This window comes from Aquarana catesbeiana, linkage group LG13, assembly GCF_042186555.1.
Source record: "Aquarana catesbeiana isolate 2022-GZ linkage group LG13, ASM4218655v1, whole genome shotgun sequence".
NCBI lineage: Eukaryota > Metazoa > Chordata > Amphibia > Anura > Ranidae > Aquarana > Aquarana catesbeiana.
The window spans coordinates 177,935,110-177,953,048 of record NC_133336.1 but is presented as its reverse complement, the minus strand read 5'-3'; the positions used below and the strand labels follow the sequence as shown (position 1 = coordinate 177,953,048).

Here is a 17,939-nt window from a genome sequence, read left to right as displayed (position 1 = left end):
GCCAGTGTCCATCACCTAGTGGTGCCTTTATAACCCATTCAGTAAATACTGTGGCTCTGTGTCCCGTGATGTACTCGAAGAAAAGGATTTTACAGGTAAGCTGTTATAAAAATCCTATTATAGGCAGCTTCACCGAGAAGCTTCCTGATTCCTAGCAACAGACAGATGCTACAGTAGATAGCTTCACTGAGATGCTGCCTACATCCTAGCATTAGGATGATAGGCAGGTTCATTGGGAAATGACCTAATTCCTAGCTATGGAAAGATGCAAGATATCTTCATTGAAAAGCTGCCTGCAATCTAGCAACAGGAGGATGCTAGATGCCTTCACTGAGAAGCTGCCTGCTTCCTGGCAAAAGAAGGATGTTAGGCAGGCTCAATGAGAAGCAGTGAATGTTCTAATAATGTCAGGATGCTAGGTGGCTTCATTGAGAAGCTTCCTGTGTTCTAGCAACAGAAAGGCACTAAGTGGCTTTGCTGAGAGGCTGCCTGCTTCCTAGTAAATAAACAGATGTTAGGCGGCATCCTTGAAAAGCCGCCTACTTCCTAGAAACAGGACCATTTACATTGTACACATGTAAACATTGCACAGTACATGTGTATTGAATACAGAGCTATTTTTACATTGCATCATGCTGCCAACGTCTGCCAGCAAGACCCTGTGTACTAGGTACTATTTTATACAACTGAGCATAAGCCCTTACAGTGATTCTTCCTGGTATAAAAAAGGGGCAGCCACTGATGACCTCTCTTTTCAGATTGTTAGTTCCCTGTCAGTTCATTCTGACACTTCTCTAAAGCTTCTTATGGGTCTTCTTGTTCCAAGTCTATGATTCTCAAATATAAAGCCATGAAAATTTGCATTTTCAAATGAGGTCCAGCAATCATAGTCTATACTTTTCTCCTTGTCAAAAGAAGTTTATTGAGTATACAATGTTATAAAGATACATAAAGTAAGTTTACAAGGATCTATAAAGTAAGCTCATTGTTTTACAGTAGGGTTTATATAGGTAAATATCATGAAATTTCAAATATTAAACATTGGGTTCACGTAAACCTAAATTAAAGATATATATCATTTCCTTAGTTACTTTTGTAGGTATTTAAATGATTTATACCTACTATACATATTGTTTACAAGTAGAGTGTATATAGGTCAAATGAATTCTGATAATGAGCTTTAATTGTAAGGTGGAGAAAAGGAAAGAAAAAGAAGAAAAAGGTTTGAAGGGTAGAGGTATGGTCCACAAGGTTGTCCCGCTCGTCAGTTTATTATTCTTTTTAGTTCTCTTTGAAGCCTTAGAATGGGTGTCTCTGTAAGTCATTTAATCTGTTACCATGGCAACAGGACAGAGTCATTGAAGTTTGACAGGAACTGTTGTTTTATCCAAGGATGCCAAAGTTTTTCAAATTTTGGAATTTGATTTTGATCGATGGCTACCATCTTAGCATGGGACATTGTATTATTCATTCTGTGAATTGTTTCTGCTAGTACCAATGTAGGAGATTTCCATGCCTTGGCCACTGTTTGTTTTGCAGCCGTTATTAGTTGGATCATAAGTTTGAATTGAGAGAGTGTTAACCATTCCGGTTTTAGATTAAGTAAAGTTAAATATGGATCTGGTTGTATTATTTTTTTAAATATTTTAGATGCAATCACGAAGACTTCCTTCCAGAAGGTTTGGATTACTGGGCACGTCCACCATATGTGTAAATATGTGCCTATTTCTGGGCATCCTCGAAAACAAAGAGCTGAGGTATTAGGTGAATATTTTGCCACTCTAGCGGGTACAAGGTACCAGCGAGTTAGGACTTTATAATTTGTCTCCAGTGCTAAGATGTTGGGTGAAGATGACTTAGATGTGAGCCATTTGTTAGACCAGTCCGTGTCTTCTAAAGTTCGTCCCAGGTCCTCCTCCCACCTCTGAACGTAAGAGGGTCTATTAAGATTTGCTACTCCATATAATTGATTATAAAGTGATGAAATTGTACCTTTAGCAAATGGATCTTTTGTACAGATTGATTCAAAAATGGATAATTGGGATAATGGTGTATCCCCCTTTAGGAATGGTGTATAGAAATTTTTGATTTGGAGATATCTAAATATCTCAGAGTTTGGTAGATCATATTTTTCTCTAAGCGATGGGAATGAAAGGAATGATTTAGATGCTATGAAGTCATTTAGTGTCTGAATGCCTGATGTTGTCCAAGCTTTAAAAGAATTTGGGTAGATCCATGCCGGATAAAAGGCCGGATTTCTGATAAAAGAAAGGAGAGGATTGTGTGGAGATTGTAACTGATATTTGGTTTTTAGTTTATCCCAGAGAGATAAGAAGTGTTTAGTTATGGGATTATGAATTTTAAAGCGGTCTTTAGGATCAAGCCATAATAAATTTGATATTAATAGAGGGTCATTTTCTGAAGCCTCTATAAATACCCATAATGGGATTTCCTGTTTTGCATGGTATTTGGACAGACTGGCCAAATGTGCTGCTCTGTAGTAGTTAGTAAAATTAGGGTATCCCAGGCCTCCTTTATTTTTGGGAAGATGTAGTGTGTGTATAGGTATACGTGGTTTAGAAGAGCCCCATATAAACGAAGTTGCTCTTTTTTGTACTATTCTCAAAAAATAGGAAGGAATTGGAATAGGGAGGACTCTGAATAGATAAAGCAATTTGGGTAGAATAGTCATTTTGATTGCATTAATTTTCCCTATCCAGGATAAAGGAAGTTGCGACCATTGTTTTATTAGATTTGTGATCTGTCTTAATACAGGAGGATAATTGGTTGAGAATAAGTCAGAATGAGATGCTGTTAAATGAATTCCAAGATATGGGATTGATTTTTCTGCCCATGTGAATGGGAGTGCAGCCCTAGCCGGGATCAATTCCATGTTTGTGAGTGAAATATTAAGCACTAGGCATTTCTTAGGATTAATCATAAGGCCGGATAGGGCTGCAAATCCATCAAGAGCTGGTATTAAGTTAGGACCAGAGACCTGTGGTGATGATAGAAAAAGTAATATATCGTCTGCAAATATACATAGTTTGTGTGTAATACCTCCTACTTCAATGCCAGTTATAGTTTGGTTTGTTCTGATGTATTGGGCCATGGGTTCGAGTATAAGGGCAAATAATAAGGGAGATAATGGGCAACCCTGTCGGGTACCTCTTTCGATATTAAAGGCTTCAGATTTGTATCCAGCATATTTTATATAGGCTTTGGGTTTATTATATAATGCTTTGATCCATGTTAAAAAGTGGGGTCCAAAACCCCATTTTTGTAATGAATATTGCCAGGATACTGTGTCAAATGCCCTCTTAATATCGAGAGATAGAAAACATAAAGGGATTTTCCGGTTTTTAGCAATATGTGCCTATAACACTGCCCTGCGTATATTATCACCTGCCTGTCTATTTGGCATGAAGCCTACTTGATCTCTATGTATTAATTTTCCTATAATGCTATTGAGGCGTTTTGCTATTATTTTTGCTAATAATTTAATATTGAGGTTTAACAGAGAGATAGGCCGATAATTCACACAGGAAGTATCATCAGAAAGGGGTTTTGGGATCATACAAACAATTGCCATTAGTGTTTCTTGCCGAAAAGAATGTCCATCTAGAAGTTTGTTAAAAGTTTCAGTGAGAATGGGAGAGAGTATTTCTGAGAATGTTTTATAGTATAAAGCCGAGTAGCCGTCTGGGCCTGGTCTTTTGTTAAGTTTTAGGTCTTTTATGGCGTTAGCAACTTCATCTATAGTTATAGGCTCATCCAAACTGCTTTTTTGATTCTGAGATAACTCAGGTAAGGTTATTTTTGAGAAGAAGGATTCAGCCTCTGTAGGATTAAATTCATTGTTTGTCTTGTATAAAGTTGCGAGATGTGAGTGAAATTTATGGACTATTTTAACTGGATTACAAGTGTAAACATTTTTTGATAATTTCAAACGTATTGGTTTGAAAGATTTGTTAGTTGAATTTAATGCCCGAGCCAAATATGTACCTGGTTTGTTTGTATTCATGTAGAAATTGTGTTTGGAGCGTTTGAGGGATTTATCAACTGACTCAGTGAGAAATAGATCGTATTCCAATCTAGATTTTTCCAGATGAGATTTTGTATTCTGAGATGGATTATCTTGAAATGATATGTAGGCTGCATTAAAATTGAGTTCTAGTTTTTTTGCTAGATTTTTGCGTTCCCGTTTAAATAGTGCCATTTGTCTTTGTATTGTACCACGCAAGACAGGCTTATGAGCTTCCCACAGTGTTATTGGGGAAATGTCTGTTGTATTATTAATTGATATGTATTCCTTTAAAGCTTGTTCAATGGCCATCTGATGTAGTGGGTGTTTGAGTATTATGTCCGGTAAGTACCACGTTGGGTCATGCGCTTTTGGTATGGCTGAGGCTATAGTAGTGTATACTGCATTATGGTCAGACCACGGAATCGGAATTATATCTGATGCAATAATTTCTGGTATCATTCCTATTGTTAGAAAAATATGATCTATTCTGGTGAAGGTTTGATGAGGGTGCGAGAAATAAGTGAATTTCTTTTTCATTGGGTTACTTTCTCTCCACGAATCTACCAGATTGTATTTGGAAAGAAGTTGAGAAAAAGGTAATCTAGAGGTTATTTTGGATGGTGTAAAAGGTGATTTATCTAGAAATGGGAGGAGGACCTGGTTCGAATCCCCACACATTATCACTGTTCCTATTTTGTGTGTATTAATCACTTGTAATATATGTGAGAGGAATGGTGTAGGTTGTTTGTTAGGAGCGTAGTAGGAAATCACTGTGATTGCTGTATCCATTATATAACCCATGAGTATCAGGTATCTACCTTCTGGGTCTTTAATTTCTGATGATAAGGTGAATGGTGTGGATCGGTGAAATGCAATTAGAGTTCCCCTTTGCTTGGTACAGGCAGAAGCCGTGTAAATTTGTTGATAAAAAGGGGAAATATATTTTGGAGTAGAATCTTTGGTGAAGTGTGTTTCTTGGAGGCATACTATGTGAGCCTTCTTGTTATGGAAAGTACGGAAGGCTTTGGTCCTTTTTTGAGCGACATTTATTCCCTGAACATTCAGGGAAAGTATATTCAGTGGTGCCATGGCAATAGATCAAATAGTTTTGACTTACTTTTTGTTATGCAGAGCTGACTGCGCAGATCAACCTGTGTGGACTGAAGAGATGAATAGATAGAAAAGAAACCAGTGAATTCTGGAGTAAAGAGTAAACAAAAAACATATGAGATTAGATGATAGATTGTATAAATTATTTTTTGCAAGTAATCACAATTTACCCGTGAAAGAGAATAAATATCTCTCTCAGGGGAATAAGTGCCTTTGTCACACTCCCACATAATATGGTTGGGAGAATGAGGAGGGCTAATGGGGGTACACGGATCTTCCGCTTACAGGAGAGAAGTGCTATGTCAAAAGACATCAAAATGATGTTTCATGAATTGGAGTGCAGAATATAGTTTTTGTTGAAATTATTTATTCCAGGGTGGTTGTATATGGTTAGTCTTGCCCTAGGCTAAATAATTCAGTTAGAAAGGTACTGTTAATAACTTTGGTATTGATGAAGATAGTTTGAATTCTTTTGGGATTTTAACCCTTTTAGCGTAAACAATTTTATTCATATGTAACTGTTTAGATATGTTAACTCATAAAATTGAGGTTGTATTGCTTCAGATTAGAATAAACAAAAACATAGTTCTAGGAACTAGTTAGGTAATAATATATTTGTTTTAAGAAAAGAAAGAAAAAGCTTCCATTACTTCTGGATTATTGAACATATTTGTCCTAAAAAGTAATAAATCTATTGTTATTACCTGATAATATATAACTGAACAAGAATTTCCTTATTTCACTTATATATTCTAAGGCTATATGAATCAGAAGTAATAAGAAATATAACTGGAATGTAACATGATTCCACACAGTGTGTGACTATCAGAATGCAGTTACATTCAGTTATAAATATAGGTTTTTTATAGAGAACCATCTCTTAGTATAATAAATGAAGAGATATCAGGAATTAGGATGTCAGTCCATTGAAACTTCTTGGTCCATGGATGATGTGGCATAACGGCCTCTTTTGTGAGAATGATGATTCCCATTTTGTTCTGAAATTTTCTGGGTGCTGCCTGAAGGTGAAGATGATGCCATTCTTCTGCGTGTGGGAGAGTTGCTGCTTGTGGGTTCTGTCAGATTTAATTTTAAAAGGGTTTGTTGTAGTTCATCTGCTGATCTGCTTCTGTAAATTGTACCTGTAACCTTGGTAGTTAAATCTGACTGAAAAGGGGAAGCCCCATTGATACATAATGTTGTGGCGTTGCAGTTCCATTAGTTGGGGTTTCATGGATCGTCTTTTAGTAATAGTAAGTTGGGATAGGTCAGCAAAAATTTGATAATTGTGTCCTTGAAAATTAAGTTCCTTTTTTTCTCTTGCAGCAATTAGTATTTGTTCTTTCGTTCTGTAATAATGAAATTTTGTGATTATATCACGTGGGGGTCCATCTTTCTTTTTGGCTGTGAGGGCTCTGTGTACTCTGTCCAGTTCTAAACGTTCAATAGGGATATCTGGCTTTAGTTCTTGTAATAGAGCAGTAATAGTAGATTGCAGGTCTGTCACAGTTTCAGGTATTCCCCTTATGCGTAAGTTTGAACGTCTGGCTCTATTTTCGTAATCTTCGAGCTTAGTTTGAAGTATTAAATTCTCTTTTTTTAATTGTTCCAATTCTGTTATATTTTCTTGGGTTGTAATTTCAATTTCATCCATTTTTATTTCTAAGGCTGCGGTGCGGTTTCTAAGCTCTCTTATTTCTTTGGTTAGGCTGTTTGTTATTTGGTCTGAGGTTTGTTTTAAAGCCTTATGAAGCATCTTTTCAAATTGTAATAATATTACTGGGGATACTGAGGAGGCTTGTGGAGAAGTTTGTGAGAGGATTTGTTCTGTATCTGACTCAAATGGAGAGTCTTGCTGTGACATTTTCTGTCTGTGAGAGCGCCCTGATGCTGTATCTTGTGAGGTGACTGGAGCTGCTTCAGCTGCAGTGAGTGCCTGTGAGCTCTTTGTGAGGTGATTTTTATTTCTGCCACGGCTTCCTCCCAGTACCATATTTCCTGCCCAAACTTTCACAGTTTGTTCCCTGTGGCAAAAAGGTTCAAATGGATACCTTTTGAGCCTGCAGGCTCCGCTTTGTCCTTCTCTTCTCTCCTCAGCGGTGTGGAGCTCTAACAATGCATGTCTGCTCCGCTAGGCTCCGCCTCCTGCCCCTCGTCTATACTTTTCTCATGACAGTGTACTGTTTCAGGTTTCGCCCCCCAGCTTTCTATTAAAGCTGCTTTTCTCTCTTTGTAAAAGACAAATAGCCCAAGGGTAAATTCCTTCCTGATATTGTTGTTCTCTTTCAGTAGCATAGAACCTGTTCGCACTTGTTTACTGGTGGTGACTGACTGTTATTTTATAGGAAAGATAGCTTTACTTCCCTGTTCTTCAAAATCTTTTCATAAAAAAAGTTATTTCAACTTATGTGTTTCCCAAATGTGCTCACTGTCAGTAGACTATGAATGTGAATGGTCTAACCACTCAAAGAACGCCCCCTTAATGATCAGGCCATTTTTTGCGACACGGCACTGTGTCGCTTTAACTGACAATTGCGCGGTCGTGCAACTCTGTACCTAAACAAAATGTATGTCTTTTTTTCCCCCACAAATAGAGCTTTCTTTTGGTGATATTTGTTCACAAAATTTTTTTTTGCGCTATGAACAAAAAAGAGCTACAATTTTGAAAAAAAAACTAAATTTTTCACTTTTTGCTATAATAAATATCCCCAAAAATGTAAAAAAAAAAAATCGCTTCATCAGTTTAGGCCAATATGTATGCTTCTACATATTTTTGTAAAAAAAAAAAAAAAAAAAAAAAATCGCAATAAGCGTATATAGATTGGTTTGAGTCTACAAAATAGGGGATAGATTTATTGCATTTTTTTTTTTAACAGTAATGGCGGTGAACAAAGATTTTTGCGGGACTACTACATTGCGGCGGACAGATCGGACACTTTTAAAACTTTTTGGGGACCATTGACATTTATACAGCGATCAGAGCTAAAAATAGCCACTGATTACTGTATAAATGTCACTGCAGGGAAGGGGTTAACAATAGGGGGCGATCAAGGGGTTAAGCATTCCCTAGGGAGGTGTTTCTAACTATGGGGGGAGTGCAGTGACTGGAGGAGGAGATCGCTGTTCCTAATCACTAGGAACAGACGATCTGTCTATCCCCCCGACAGAACGGGGATCTGTCTGTTTACATTGATAGATCCCCGTTATGTCTCTGTCAGGAGCGATCGTAGGTGGCCGGTAGAAATTGCGGCCGCCGGCCATGCGCATCGGCTTCGGACTTTGCGCCGTGGGCGCACACGCATTCCCCCTAGTGGTCTTAAAGAGGCCGACGTACAATGACGCCGTTTCACCCAGGAGTGCCAACCTGCCGTATATTTTTTTTTTCTGCCCAGCTTCTTAGATTTCTCAAAGTTTTTGAACGGGGTCGGCGTTGCCACCCACAACTCAGGAATGGTCCAAAATTGTAGCTATTTATGGCCAATGTAAGTCTGTTATGCTGTATTGGTTACCGTATTCTCAAAAAGTCTTGAATGCCCCATATATGAGATCTCCCTGCCATATAGCAGACTCTGGACCTGTTCAACTGGGAGCTTTAAGGCTGGGTTCACACCTCTGCGAATTGGATGAGGGTTTCCTCGTATCCAATTCCCATGACAGGAGAATGTGACCGACTCCCTATGGAACGGGTTCACATATCTCCGTTGCGGCTGCGGAGCAGCTTGCACAGGAACACTGTGCATCTTTGGCTCAGTTTCAGGGCCGAATTCAGGCAAAAATTTGGCCCTGATTCAACCATGAAATGGAGAACAGGGGCGCACTGGACCCCTGCTGCGTGTCGCATCCGTCGGAGGTGTGAACCCAGGTTTAATGTTCCTTCGATTATACTATCCTTAATCCATCATACTTGCAGCAATTTTGATTTTCAGTTACCATAATAGTCTCTTTAAGTCATTTATGTATAGGGGTGACCACAAAAGGTTCAATGACGACACAATGCCACTGATCATGAGACTTTTTCTGAACCCAAATGCCACGTACACACGAGAGGACTTTACGGCAGACTTGGTCCAGCGGACCGGAGTCTGTTGGATAATTTCAACAGACCGAGTCCGGTTGAAAAGTCCGCTCGTCTGTATGCTAGTCCAACGGACAAAAACAGACGCTAGGGCATCTATTGGCTACTAGCTAGGAACTTCCTTGTTTTAGTCCGGTCGTACGAATCCGTAGGACTTTGGTTGATCGTGTGTAGGCAAGTCCGTTCATTCGGAAAGTCCGTCGAAAAGTCAGCCAGACCTAGTCCATCAAAGTCCGCCCGTGTGTACGCGGCAATAGATGGCCTATAATTGGTTCTCAAGGCTCTCAAGTGGTTACAGGTACTCATATGTTTACAGGTAGGTTGTACAACTTGTTGGAAAATCATACTGTGACTGGAGACAATTAAAAATCACACACCAGGAGCTATAGCAGGGACATCAGTTTTTAAGGGGGGAGAGACTCCTAAAAATTGGAACTGTCCCTGGCAAGCGGGGACAGATGGAGTCCTTACACTTTTGCCTTTAGGAGAAAAGCACAGCCGGTTCCTATGTTTAGGTGACTTATTTGAGGAAGAGCATATATATTTTTGCCTGACGTATGTAGGGATGTATCTGTTCACCCATAGCTGTGAATAAATGTTAGCATGCTGTTTACAAAGGCATAGGTGCAACAGCCATTTTCTTATAGTATGATGTGTTTAGTCATTCTGCCTCTAGGTGGTGGTGTTACCAAAGATGAGTTAATTATCTGCCTCAGTGTAAGCTGGTTATGATGTAATAAACATTAAAAAAAGGGCTTTATCAGCTATTTACTATCTGTAGCAGCTTTCCAATAATAAAGGATCACACTCCACAGAGTGACATGACTGTGGGGTGACAGACGAACCATTGTGTCCTATGGAGAGAGGCAGGGGGTGGGTCATAGCTGTGAGCCTGCCAAAGCCTCCGGAAATTACTTTACAGTCACTCTTTGGAAAAAGATTAGAAGGTCGGAAGGTCTGCTCTGTGCCTCTATCATACAATGGCTGCTATCAGCACACTGCTAGCTGCTCTACAACAGGAGTCAGAGAGGAGTGGGGAAGCTTTACTGAGGGGAGTTATCTCTTCCATATCGTCCCCACCTACGGCTCCTCAGGCTGACTTGTTAAAGCGGACATCAAGTAATTTTTTTGTTAAAAGTCAGCAGCTACAAAAACTGTGCCTGCTGTCTTTTAATAAACACATACTCACCTGTCCCACGATCCAGAGATGGGCTCACCCCAGCCGCGTTCGCCCCGTGTCTTCCCTTGGCGCTGTCATCTCTACTATGGGCACCTGGCTATGACAGCTTGCGTCTTCACAGCCGGATGCCTACTGCACATGCATGAGTCGTGCTGCGCTTTGTGACTAGTCCCCAGTCTTCTAGGACCTGTCATGTGTCCCAGAAGACTTCGAGAGGGAGGGGGGAGGAGAATTTCAGCTTCCGATTGCCTAAGGCGACCAGAATGGAAGTGGGAGCAGGTACCTGTCAAAATCAGGTACCTGCTCCCCCCTCTCCTCACAAAAGCTCATTTTCACAAACAAAAGCAGGGGAGGAGGTCTTGAAGCAGAAGTTCCACTTTTGGGTGGAACTCCACTTTAACCACTTCTGCTCCGTCTCCCCTCACTGCTTCTGTGACTTTTCAGGCTGGCCAAGAGATATCATCATCAGCCTGAGATGGCAGTGTCCCTTGGCTCACTGAGATGGCAGTAAAAAAGTCTGACGGAGTGGGCTTAGCTTGAAGGTTTGATAATGAGGGTTAGAATCGGGCCAAAAACCCAATAACACCAGGGGAATGAAAAATGTTGTCTTTTTGGATATGTCAGTTATGTTGGAACATTTATTACATGTTTTGGAACTGCTGAAGCTCTGTTAAGCTCCCAAACCAGAATATGTGGTTGGGGCAGTATTTGACTTCAGGCATAAATACATTTTATGTGTTTTTTTGGTAGAATCAAGCGATTTTTGATAAAGTCTCAGATCAGCCAAAAAGGGATTGTTTATTTGTACGCCTATGCTGGCTGCCTTGACATCTGCATAACAACGCTGCATATTCTGTAGTGTTTGAATCAGTACAGGCAGTATCATATCAAGAAGTAAAGTGGCACTAGACCTTGAGCAGAATAGATCACCTTTCATCCAGTTCCTTAAAGCTGAACAACAGGTGGATGTAAAAAGTGCACGATAATATAGTTTTCTATCCATTAGGACAGGGGTCTCCAAACTGTGACCCGGGGGCCAGATGCAGCCCTTTGCTTCCTTTTATCCGGCCCTTGGGGCACTATTTCATCCACTGATACCAACAATGGGGCATAATTCCCCCTACTGACACTAATGAAGAGGTTGCATTTCCTCCCAAAGACACCAACGATGGGGCACAATTCCCCTCACTGACACCAACAATGGGGCGTAATGACATCAGTAATGAGGCACAATTCCTCTCAATTATACAAAAGATGGGGGCCATTGACATCAATGATGGGGCATAATTCCTCCCACTTACGCCAATAATGGGGCTCAATTACTCTCACTGAAACAACTCCCACCGACGCTCGGACCTGTTCTACTCCCACTGGCCACAGTGCGGTCCTTCTAAAGTCTGAATGACAATAAACTGGCCCTTTGTTTTGAAAGTTTGGAGACCCCTGAATTAGGACATTCCTAAAAGTATTGTCTTTATGCCAGCAGTCTAAATACCTGAATTTGAGTTGGTACCAGTCACTTGCTGTTCTCTGTACAGCAGAGCTCAGGCTCAGGGAGTGAGAAGCAGCACAGTGAACCAGTCAGGTGTATTGATGTGCTCATAAGCATACAAGGAACATACCGGTTGGAGAAGAGAGCAGTGTGCCAGAGAGATGGTCCTATTTGGATGTCTCTTCTCCTTACACTGTTCAAGCGCAGTTTGGGGGAGGGACAGGACTTGTAGGTGTTACTAAACCGCAGCAGAGAAAATTCAGGTCTCCTCTTCCACCAGACCAGTATTTGCTGTGTGGCAGAGCCGTGAAAATCTCAGGGCCGGATGGATGGACATACAAATCCTTTTGCAGGGGAACAACTTCAGTTTATTTATTTTATCTGTGTATTTATCTGTTTGCACAGTTTAGCCTTTTAAGTGTATCTTTACAATAAATATATTTTTTATAACATTATCACATATCAATAACATTATTTGCATTAAGGTGATCTCTCCTACCCATTTATCTTAAAGCGGAGTTCCACCCAAAAATGGAACTTCCGCTTTTCGATTTCCTCCCCCCCTCTGGTGTCACATTTGGCACCTTTCGGGGGGGGGGGGGGGGGGCAGATCCCTATAAAATCCAGGTACTTGCTCCCACTTCTGGGGAAGTATCCGCGGCTATCTATGCCATGTCCGGCTGCTCCTCTGTCGTCCCCCCCCCCGCTGTCTTCTGGGAGACACACAGGTCCCAGAAGACAGCAGGGACCAGTAAGAATGCGCAGCATGACTCGCGCATGCGCAGTAGGGAACCAGGCTGTGAAGCCGCAAGGCTTCATTTCCTGATTCCCTTACTGAAGATGCCGGTGCCTTCACCTGAGAGCCGAGGGACAGATCGGCTTCGGGTGAGGACATCGTGGGCGCCCTGATCAGGTAAGTGTCCATATATTAAAAGTCAGCAGCTGCAGTATTTGTAGCTGCTGACTTTTAATTTTATTTTTTTTCGGCGGAACTCAGCTTTAAAGACTAGACACACATTCATACAACTGTGCACAGGGTAATATGAGACCTTTTTTCAGTGGGAGGAAGTATACAGGAATTTTTCAGCTTTTAGTATTCTAGCAACCACTACAATACAAGGAAAATGAAAGGAGTGTGTAAAAATGCTAAAGACCATTATGAGGATACTACAGATAATGACTGTGACCTTGCTGATTTCTTATGTTGCTTCGGGTGAGTGATTAATTATAACTCTTGCATATCATATCTGTTTTAGAATAATTTTTCATGTATTCTTCAATTTTTAAAAATGTAAAGCATAGGTGGTGTTGGGCAATAGTACTGAGTCTGTTTCCTTCCTACTAATACACCATGATTGTCAGTGATTCAGCAAATACTGTATACTGATACATCGCTGGTAAATAAGCTTTACCTTTGAAAACATGTAACCCCGGCACTGTGCCGGGTCACCCAGCATTGTAGTGTACACATTGTACTGTGCAAGTGGCAGTGGCGTAGCGTGGGTTGTCAGCGCCCGGGGCAAGGCAAGTAATTTGTGCCCCCCTAACCTGCGGACTTTTTGCACTGCCTGAGTCCCTTCCCTTCCTACAATAGTACTGACCTACCTGATTCCTAAACTGACCTACCTGACCACTAATCTACCTGATTCCTATACTGACAACTACACTAACCTCTACACTGACCTACCTGATTCCTACATTGACCAGTACACTACATACTACACCAACCACTACACACTGATCACTACACTACACACTAACCTACCTGATTCCTATACTGACCACTACACTATACTACTACACAATACACTACACTACCCACTACACTATACAATACACTGACCACTACACACCACACTGACCTCATTCCTATACTGACCCTTAACCTAAGCTACCTGGTCCCTACATCGACCACTACACTACACCCTGGCCACTACACTGACCTACCTGATTCCTATACTGACCACTACACTATACAATACACTATACTACACAATACACTGACCACTACACTACACTACACACCACACCAACCACTACACACAGACCACTACACAACACACTGACCACTACACACCACACAGACCACTACACTACACACCACACCACACTAACCTACCTGATTCCTATACTGACCACTGCACAATACACTACTACACTATCCACTGACCACTACACAATACACTATACTACTACACAATACTCTATACACTACCCACAGACCACTACTCAGTACACTACATACTGAGCGCTACACAATACTCTACCCACAGACCAATACACTGACTACACACACACACACACACAATACTCTAGCCACACACACACACACACACACACACTATTAGAGGTCGACTAATATGGGTTTTTCTCTGGCCGATGCCGATATTTAGAAATCGGGGTGGCCGATGGCCAATATATGATGCCGATTTTTGCAGCTGATATTTTAGGCTGATTTTATTTTTGGCAGGTGGCACTGGCAGGCACTGACAGATGGCACTAGTTGGCACTGGCAGATGGCACTGGTTGGCACTGGCAGGTGGCACTGACAGGTGACACTGGCAAGTGGCACAGGTTGGCACTGATTGGCAGGTGGCACTATTTGGCACTGACAGGTGGCACTAATTGGCACTGGCAGATGGCACTGGCAGGTGGCACTGGCAGGTGGCACTGGTTGGCACTGGCAGGTGGCACTGGCAGATGGCACTGATTGGCAATAGCACTGGTTGGCACTGGCAGGTGGCACTGGCAGATGGCACTAGTTGGCACTGGCAGGTGGCACTGATTGGCAGGTGGCACTGGCAAATGGCACTAATTGGCACTGGCAGGTGACACTGGTTGGCATTGGCAGGTGGCTGGCACTGGCAGGTGGCACTGGCAGATGGCACTGGCAGGTGGCACTGGATGGCAATGGCAGGTTTCACAGCCAATAATGTAACTGTGTGAAACTGAATGCTCTCTGCAGCGCCGCGGTGTCTGAAACTGTATGGAGAGAGAGAGGAGCTGACAAATTCAGCGTGATGTCGGTGGTGGGCGGGACCCGGGGTGAGCGGGACCCAGCAGCTATCCAGCCAATGATTGGGCTGTTTAAGAAAGGGGCGGGGTCACATACACGTAGCGGCCCACCCAGATCCCATCGGCTGGTGTTGTATAGCTGGGTCCTGCCCACCCCGGATCCCGCCCACCCCGGATCCCGCCCACCCCCGACATCCAACCTCAATTTTGACAGCTCCTCTATCTCTCCATACAGTTTCACATACCGTGGGCTGCTCTGCCAACAGAGTGTGGAGAAGGGAGGAGGAACCCCACTATACACTACCCACAACACTATATATTACACTGACTTTCTGGCTGCTCCCTCTCCCCAGACCATATCTACTCCCCCCGGGCCAGCATCAAAACTCACCAGTGAGTCTCTTACCTTTATTTCTTCCATCTGCTCTGCCTCTGCGCCGCCGCCTGTCACACTGCCAGACTGCCTGCCCCGATGGGGACATGATCAGTGACCAGAGAGGAGGAGGAGTAGACAGTGGCCTCAGGTCACAGCGAAGGCCAGCCCCGTTCCGCAGCGATTGAGCACAGGCCAGGCCCACCTGCCGCACATGACCCTCTTACCCAATCACAGGGCGCCAGGGGCCGGCCTGAGACTTAACATGGCGGCCGGAGCCCGGGGTCACGGAAAATTGAAATTAGGAGTATGGAGAGAGGGTGACACATACTGGCACGGGATATCGCCCCCCCCCAAATGTTGCTCCCGGGGCCTAGGCCCCCCTCGCACCCCCCACGCTACGCCACTGGCAAGTGGCAACCCATCAGTCACACTGTGCAGGTGCAAACCCAAAACTGAGCCAATGAAGCTTTTTGAGCTTTTGCTTCATGATCTCCTAACTATGCATGCATGCATGTCTTGGGGTCTCTTGGGCCTTGTTAGCAGGCGCATACTACAGCGTACATCTGTGTGAGGGCCATGCTTATCTACACAGGCAGGGCCGCTGATAGAAATCATGGGGTCCTGTACAGCCTACCTGACGGGACCCCTTCAGCCCCACCCCTGGTCCCTCTTTCAGCCCCACCCCCTCACCTATGGGATGTATTTATGTATTTTTTATTTATTTTTACTAGTAATGATGGCGATCAGCGACTTGACAGCGGGGCATGCCAATGCCATAATGTGCTGCAGACAGTGCCACCCATGCTGCCAATGCCAGTGGGTGGCACTGTTTTTGCAAGCAGCACATGCGTTATGGCATTGACAGTATGGGTGGCGCTGTCTCTGCAAGCAGCACATGCGTTATGGCATTGGCAGCATGGGTGGCACTGTCTCTGCAAGCAGCACATGCGTTTGGGCACTGGCAGCATGGGTGGCACTGTCTCTGCAGGCAACACAAGCGTTATGTGCTGCCTCCAGAGACAGTGCCACCCATGCTGCCAATGCCATAACACATGTGCTGCCTGCTGCCTGCAGAGAAAAGAGTGCCACCCGTGCTGCCAATGCCATAATGTGTAGATGCTGCAGACAGATACAGTGTGTAATCATCATATAGTAGATCTTGAATCACCCCCAAGCAAGCACACACCTGTGTTAGCCCCACAAGCCTTTTCCTCTCTGATCCTGCTGCTGCCTGGAGTCAGTCACAATTTCAAATGTCAGCTGCTTCCTCTGCCGCCACCGCCATTCGCCTTGCTGCTTCTTCTCCAGTCTCACTGTCTCAGGCCGAGTGGAGAACAGAGCAGAGTGCCATGAGCAGAGGGAGATGAATCACTCCGCCAGGGAAGACAATATGCAGGCCGGGACTATATTTAAATACTGGAATAGACATTCTATAAATCTACATCGGTCATTATAAATGCATAGTATTGAGAAAACTCTGGGAACGCAAAGAAAAGGAAACATATGCTGGACTCTGCAATAGGCAAGGTTGCAATACAAACAAGAATAATATTTAGGTTAAACCATAAGTGGGGTGTATTATTTCACTATTATCACTAATTTTGATCATTTATGCACGTCAGCTATTACTCATGTTGTGTTATATCTGTGTTCGATTTACATTGAATATAGGTCATATTTCTGTTTTTGCCTTTCTAATATTCAATATGTTTTTTCTGTATTTTGCTCTTTAAAATTTTTATATTATAATTAGTGGGACCCTGAGATAGTTATTTCTGAATTATTCTATCTATCTATGTTGATTGTTTAAATCATGTGTATTTCCACAATTGGGTATAATAAGAATTATTTAATGACTACAATAAGGTTGGCTATTAAGGCCATTACTCATGTTGCGTTATATCTGTGTTCGATTTACATTGAATATAGGTCATATTTCGTTTTTTTGCCTATTTCGTTTTTTTGCCTTTTTAATATTCAATATGGTTCTTTTGTATTTTGCTCTCTACATTTTTTTTTATCATTTTTTTTCATCATAATTAGTCGGACCCTGAGATAGCTGTTTCTGAATTATTCTATCTACAGATTGTTTAAAATCATGTATATTTCCACAATTGGGTATAATTGGGTATACTAGGCAATATTTAATGACTACAATAAGGTTGTAAAATGTTTTAAAAATGTTACACAAAAGATACTTGATGGTAAGCATGGGAGAACCATATGACATAAACTTAATTAGATTACATTCATCAATAGGGATAAAACTTTTCCACGGGGGAAAGACGGTAGTCATCTAAAGAAGATAAAGCAAATACTCTCTAATTGGCAACTGGTGGACATTTGGAGAGTTCAACACCCAACTAAGAGAGATTACACGTTCTATTCCCCTGTGCACGGGACCTACTCTCGGATTGACTGGGGTATAATTGAGCATAAGGGGATTGATAGGGTAAAGAGATCCAAGATAGGAAATATAACTTACTCTGACCATGCACCTATGACCATCGATGTCCGGAAGAGACCAGGCTGAGAGGGGGCAGTGGAGGCTAAATGAGGAGCTGATAAGAGAAGCAGAGGGGTACAACAGAATTAGACAAGAATTAGAGAATTATTTCGAGGTAAACGATACGGGGGATATATCAGGGGCTACATTATGGGAGG

General features: G+C 42.3%; 1 protein-coding gene across 1 annotated transcript in view; it reads left to right on the top strand.

Annotated features, from left to right (window-relative positions):
* The first annotated feature begins 12,966 nt into the window (after nt 1–12,966).
* The window catches only part of LOC141117528 (CD48 antigen-like), a 53,680-nt gene continuing 48,707 nt past the window's right edge, over nt 12,967–17,939 (top strand). Inside the window, exon 1 of the mRNA XM_073610428.1 lies at nt 12,967–13,097. Within this exon, the coding sequence (XP_073466529.1) occupies nt 13,028–13,097 (70 nt within the window). The 5' untranslated portion in view covers nt 12,967–13,027. The remainder of the gene's footprint in view (nt 13,098–17,939) is intronic.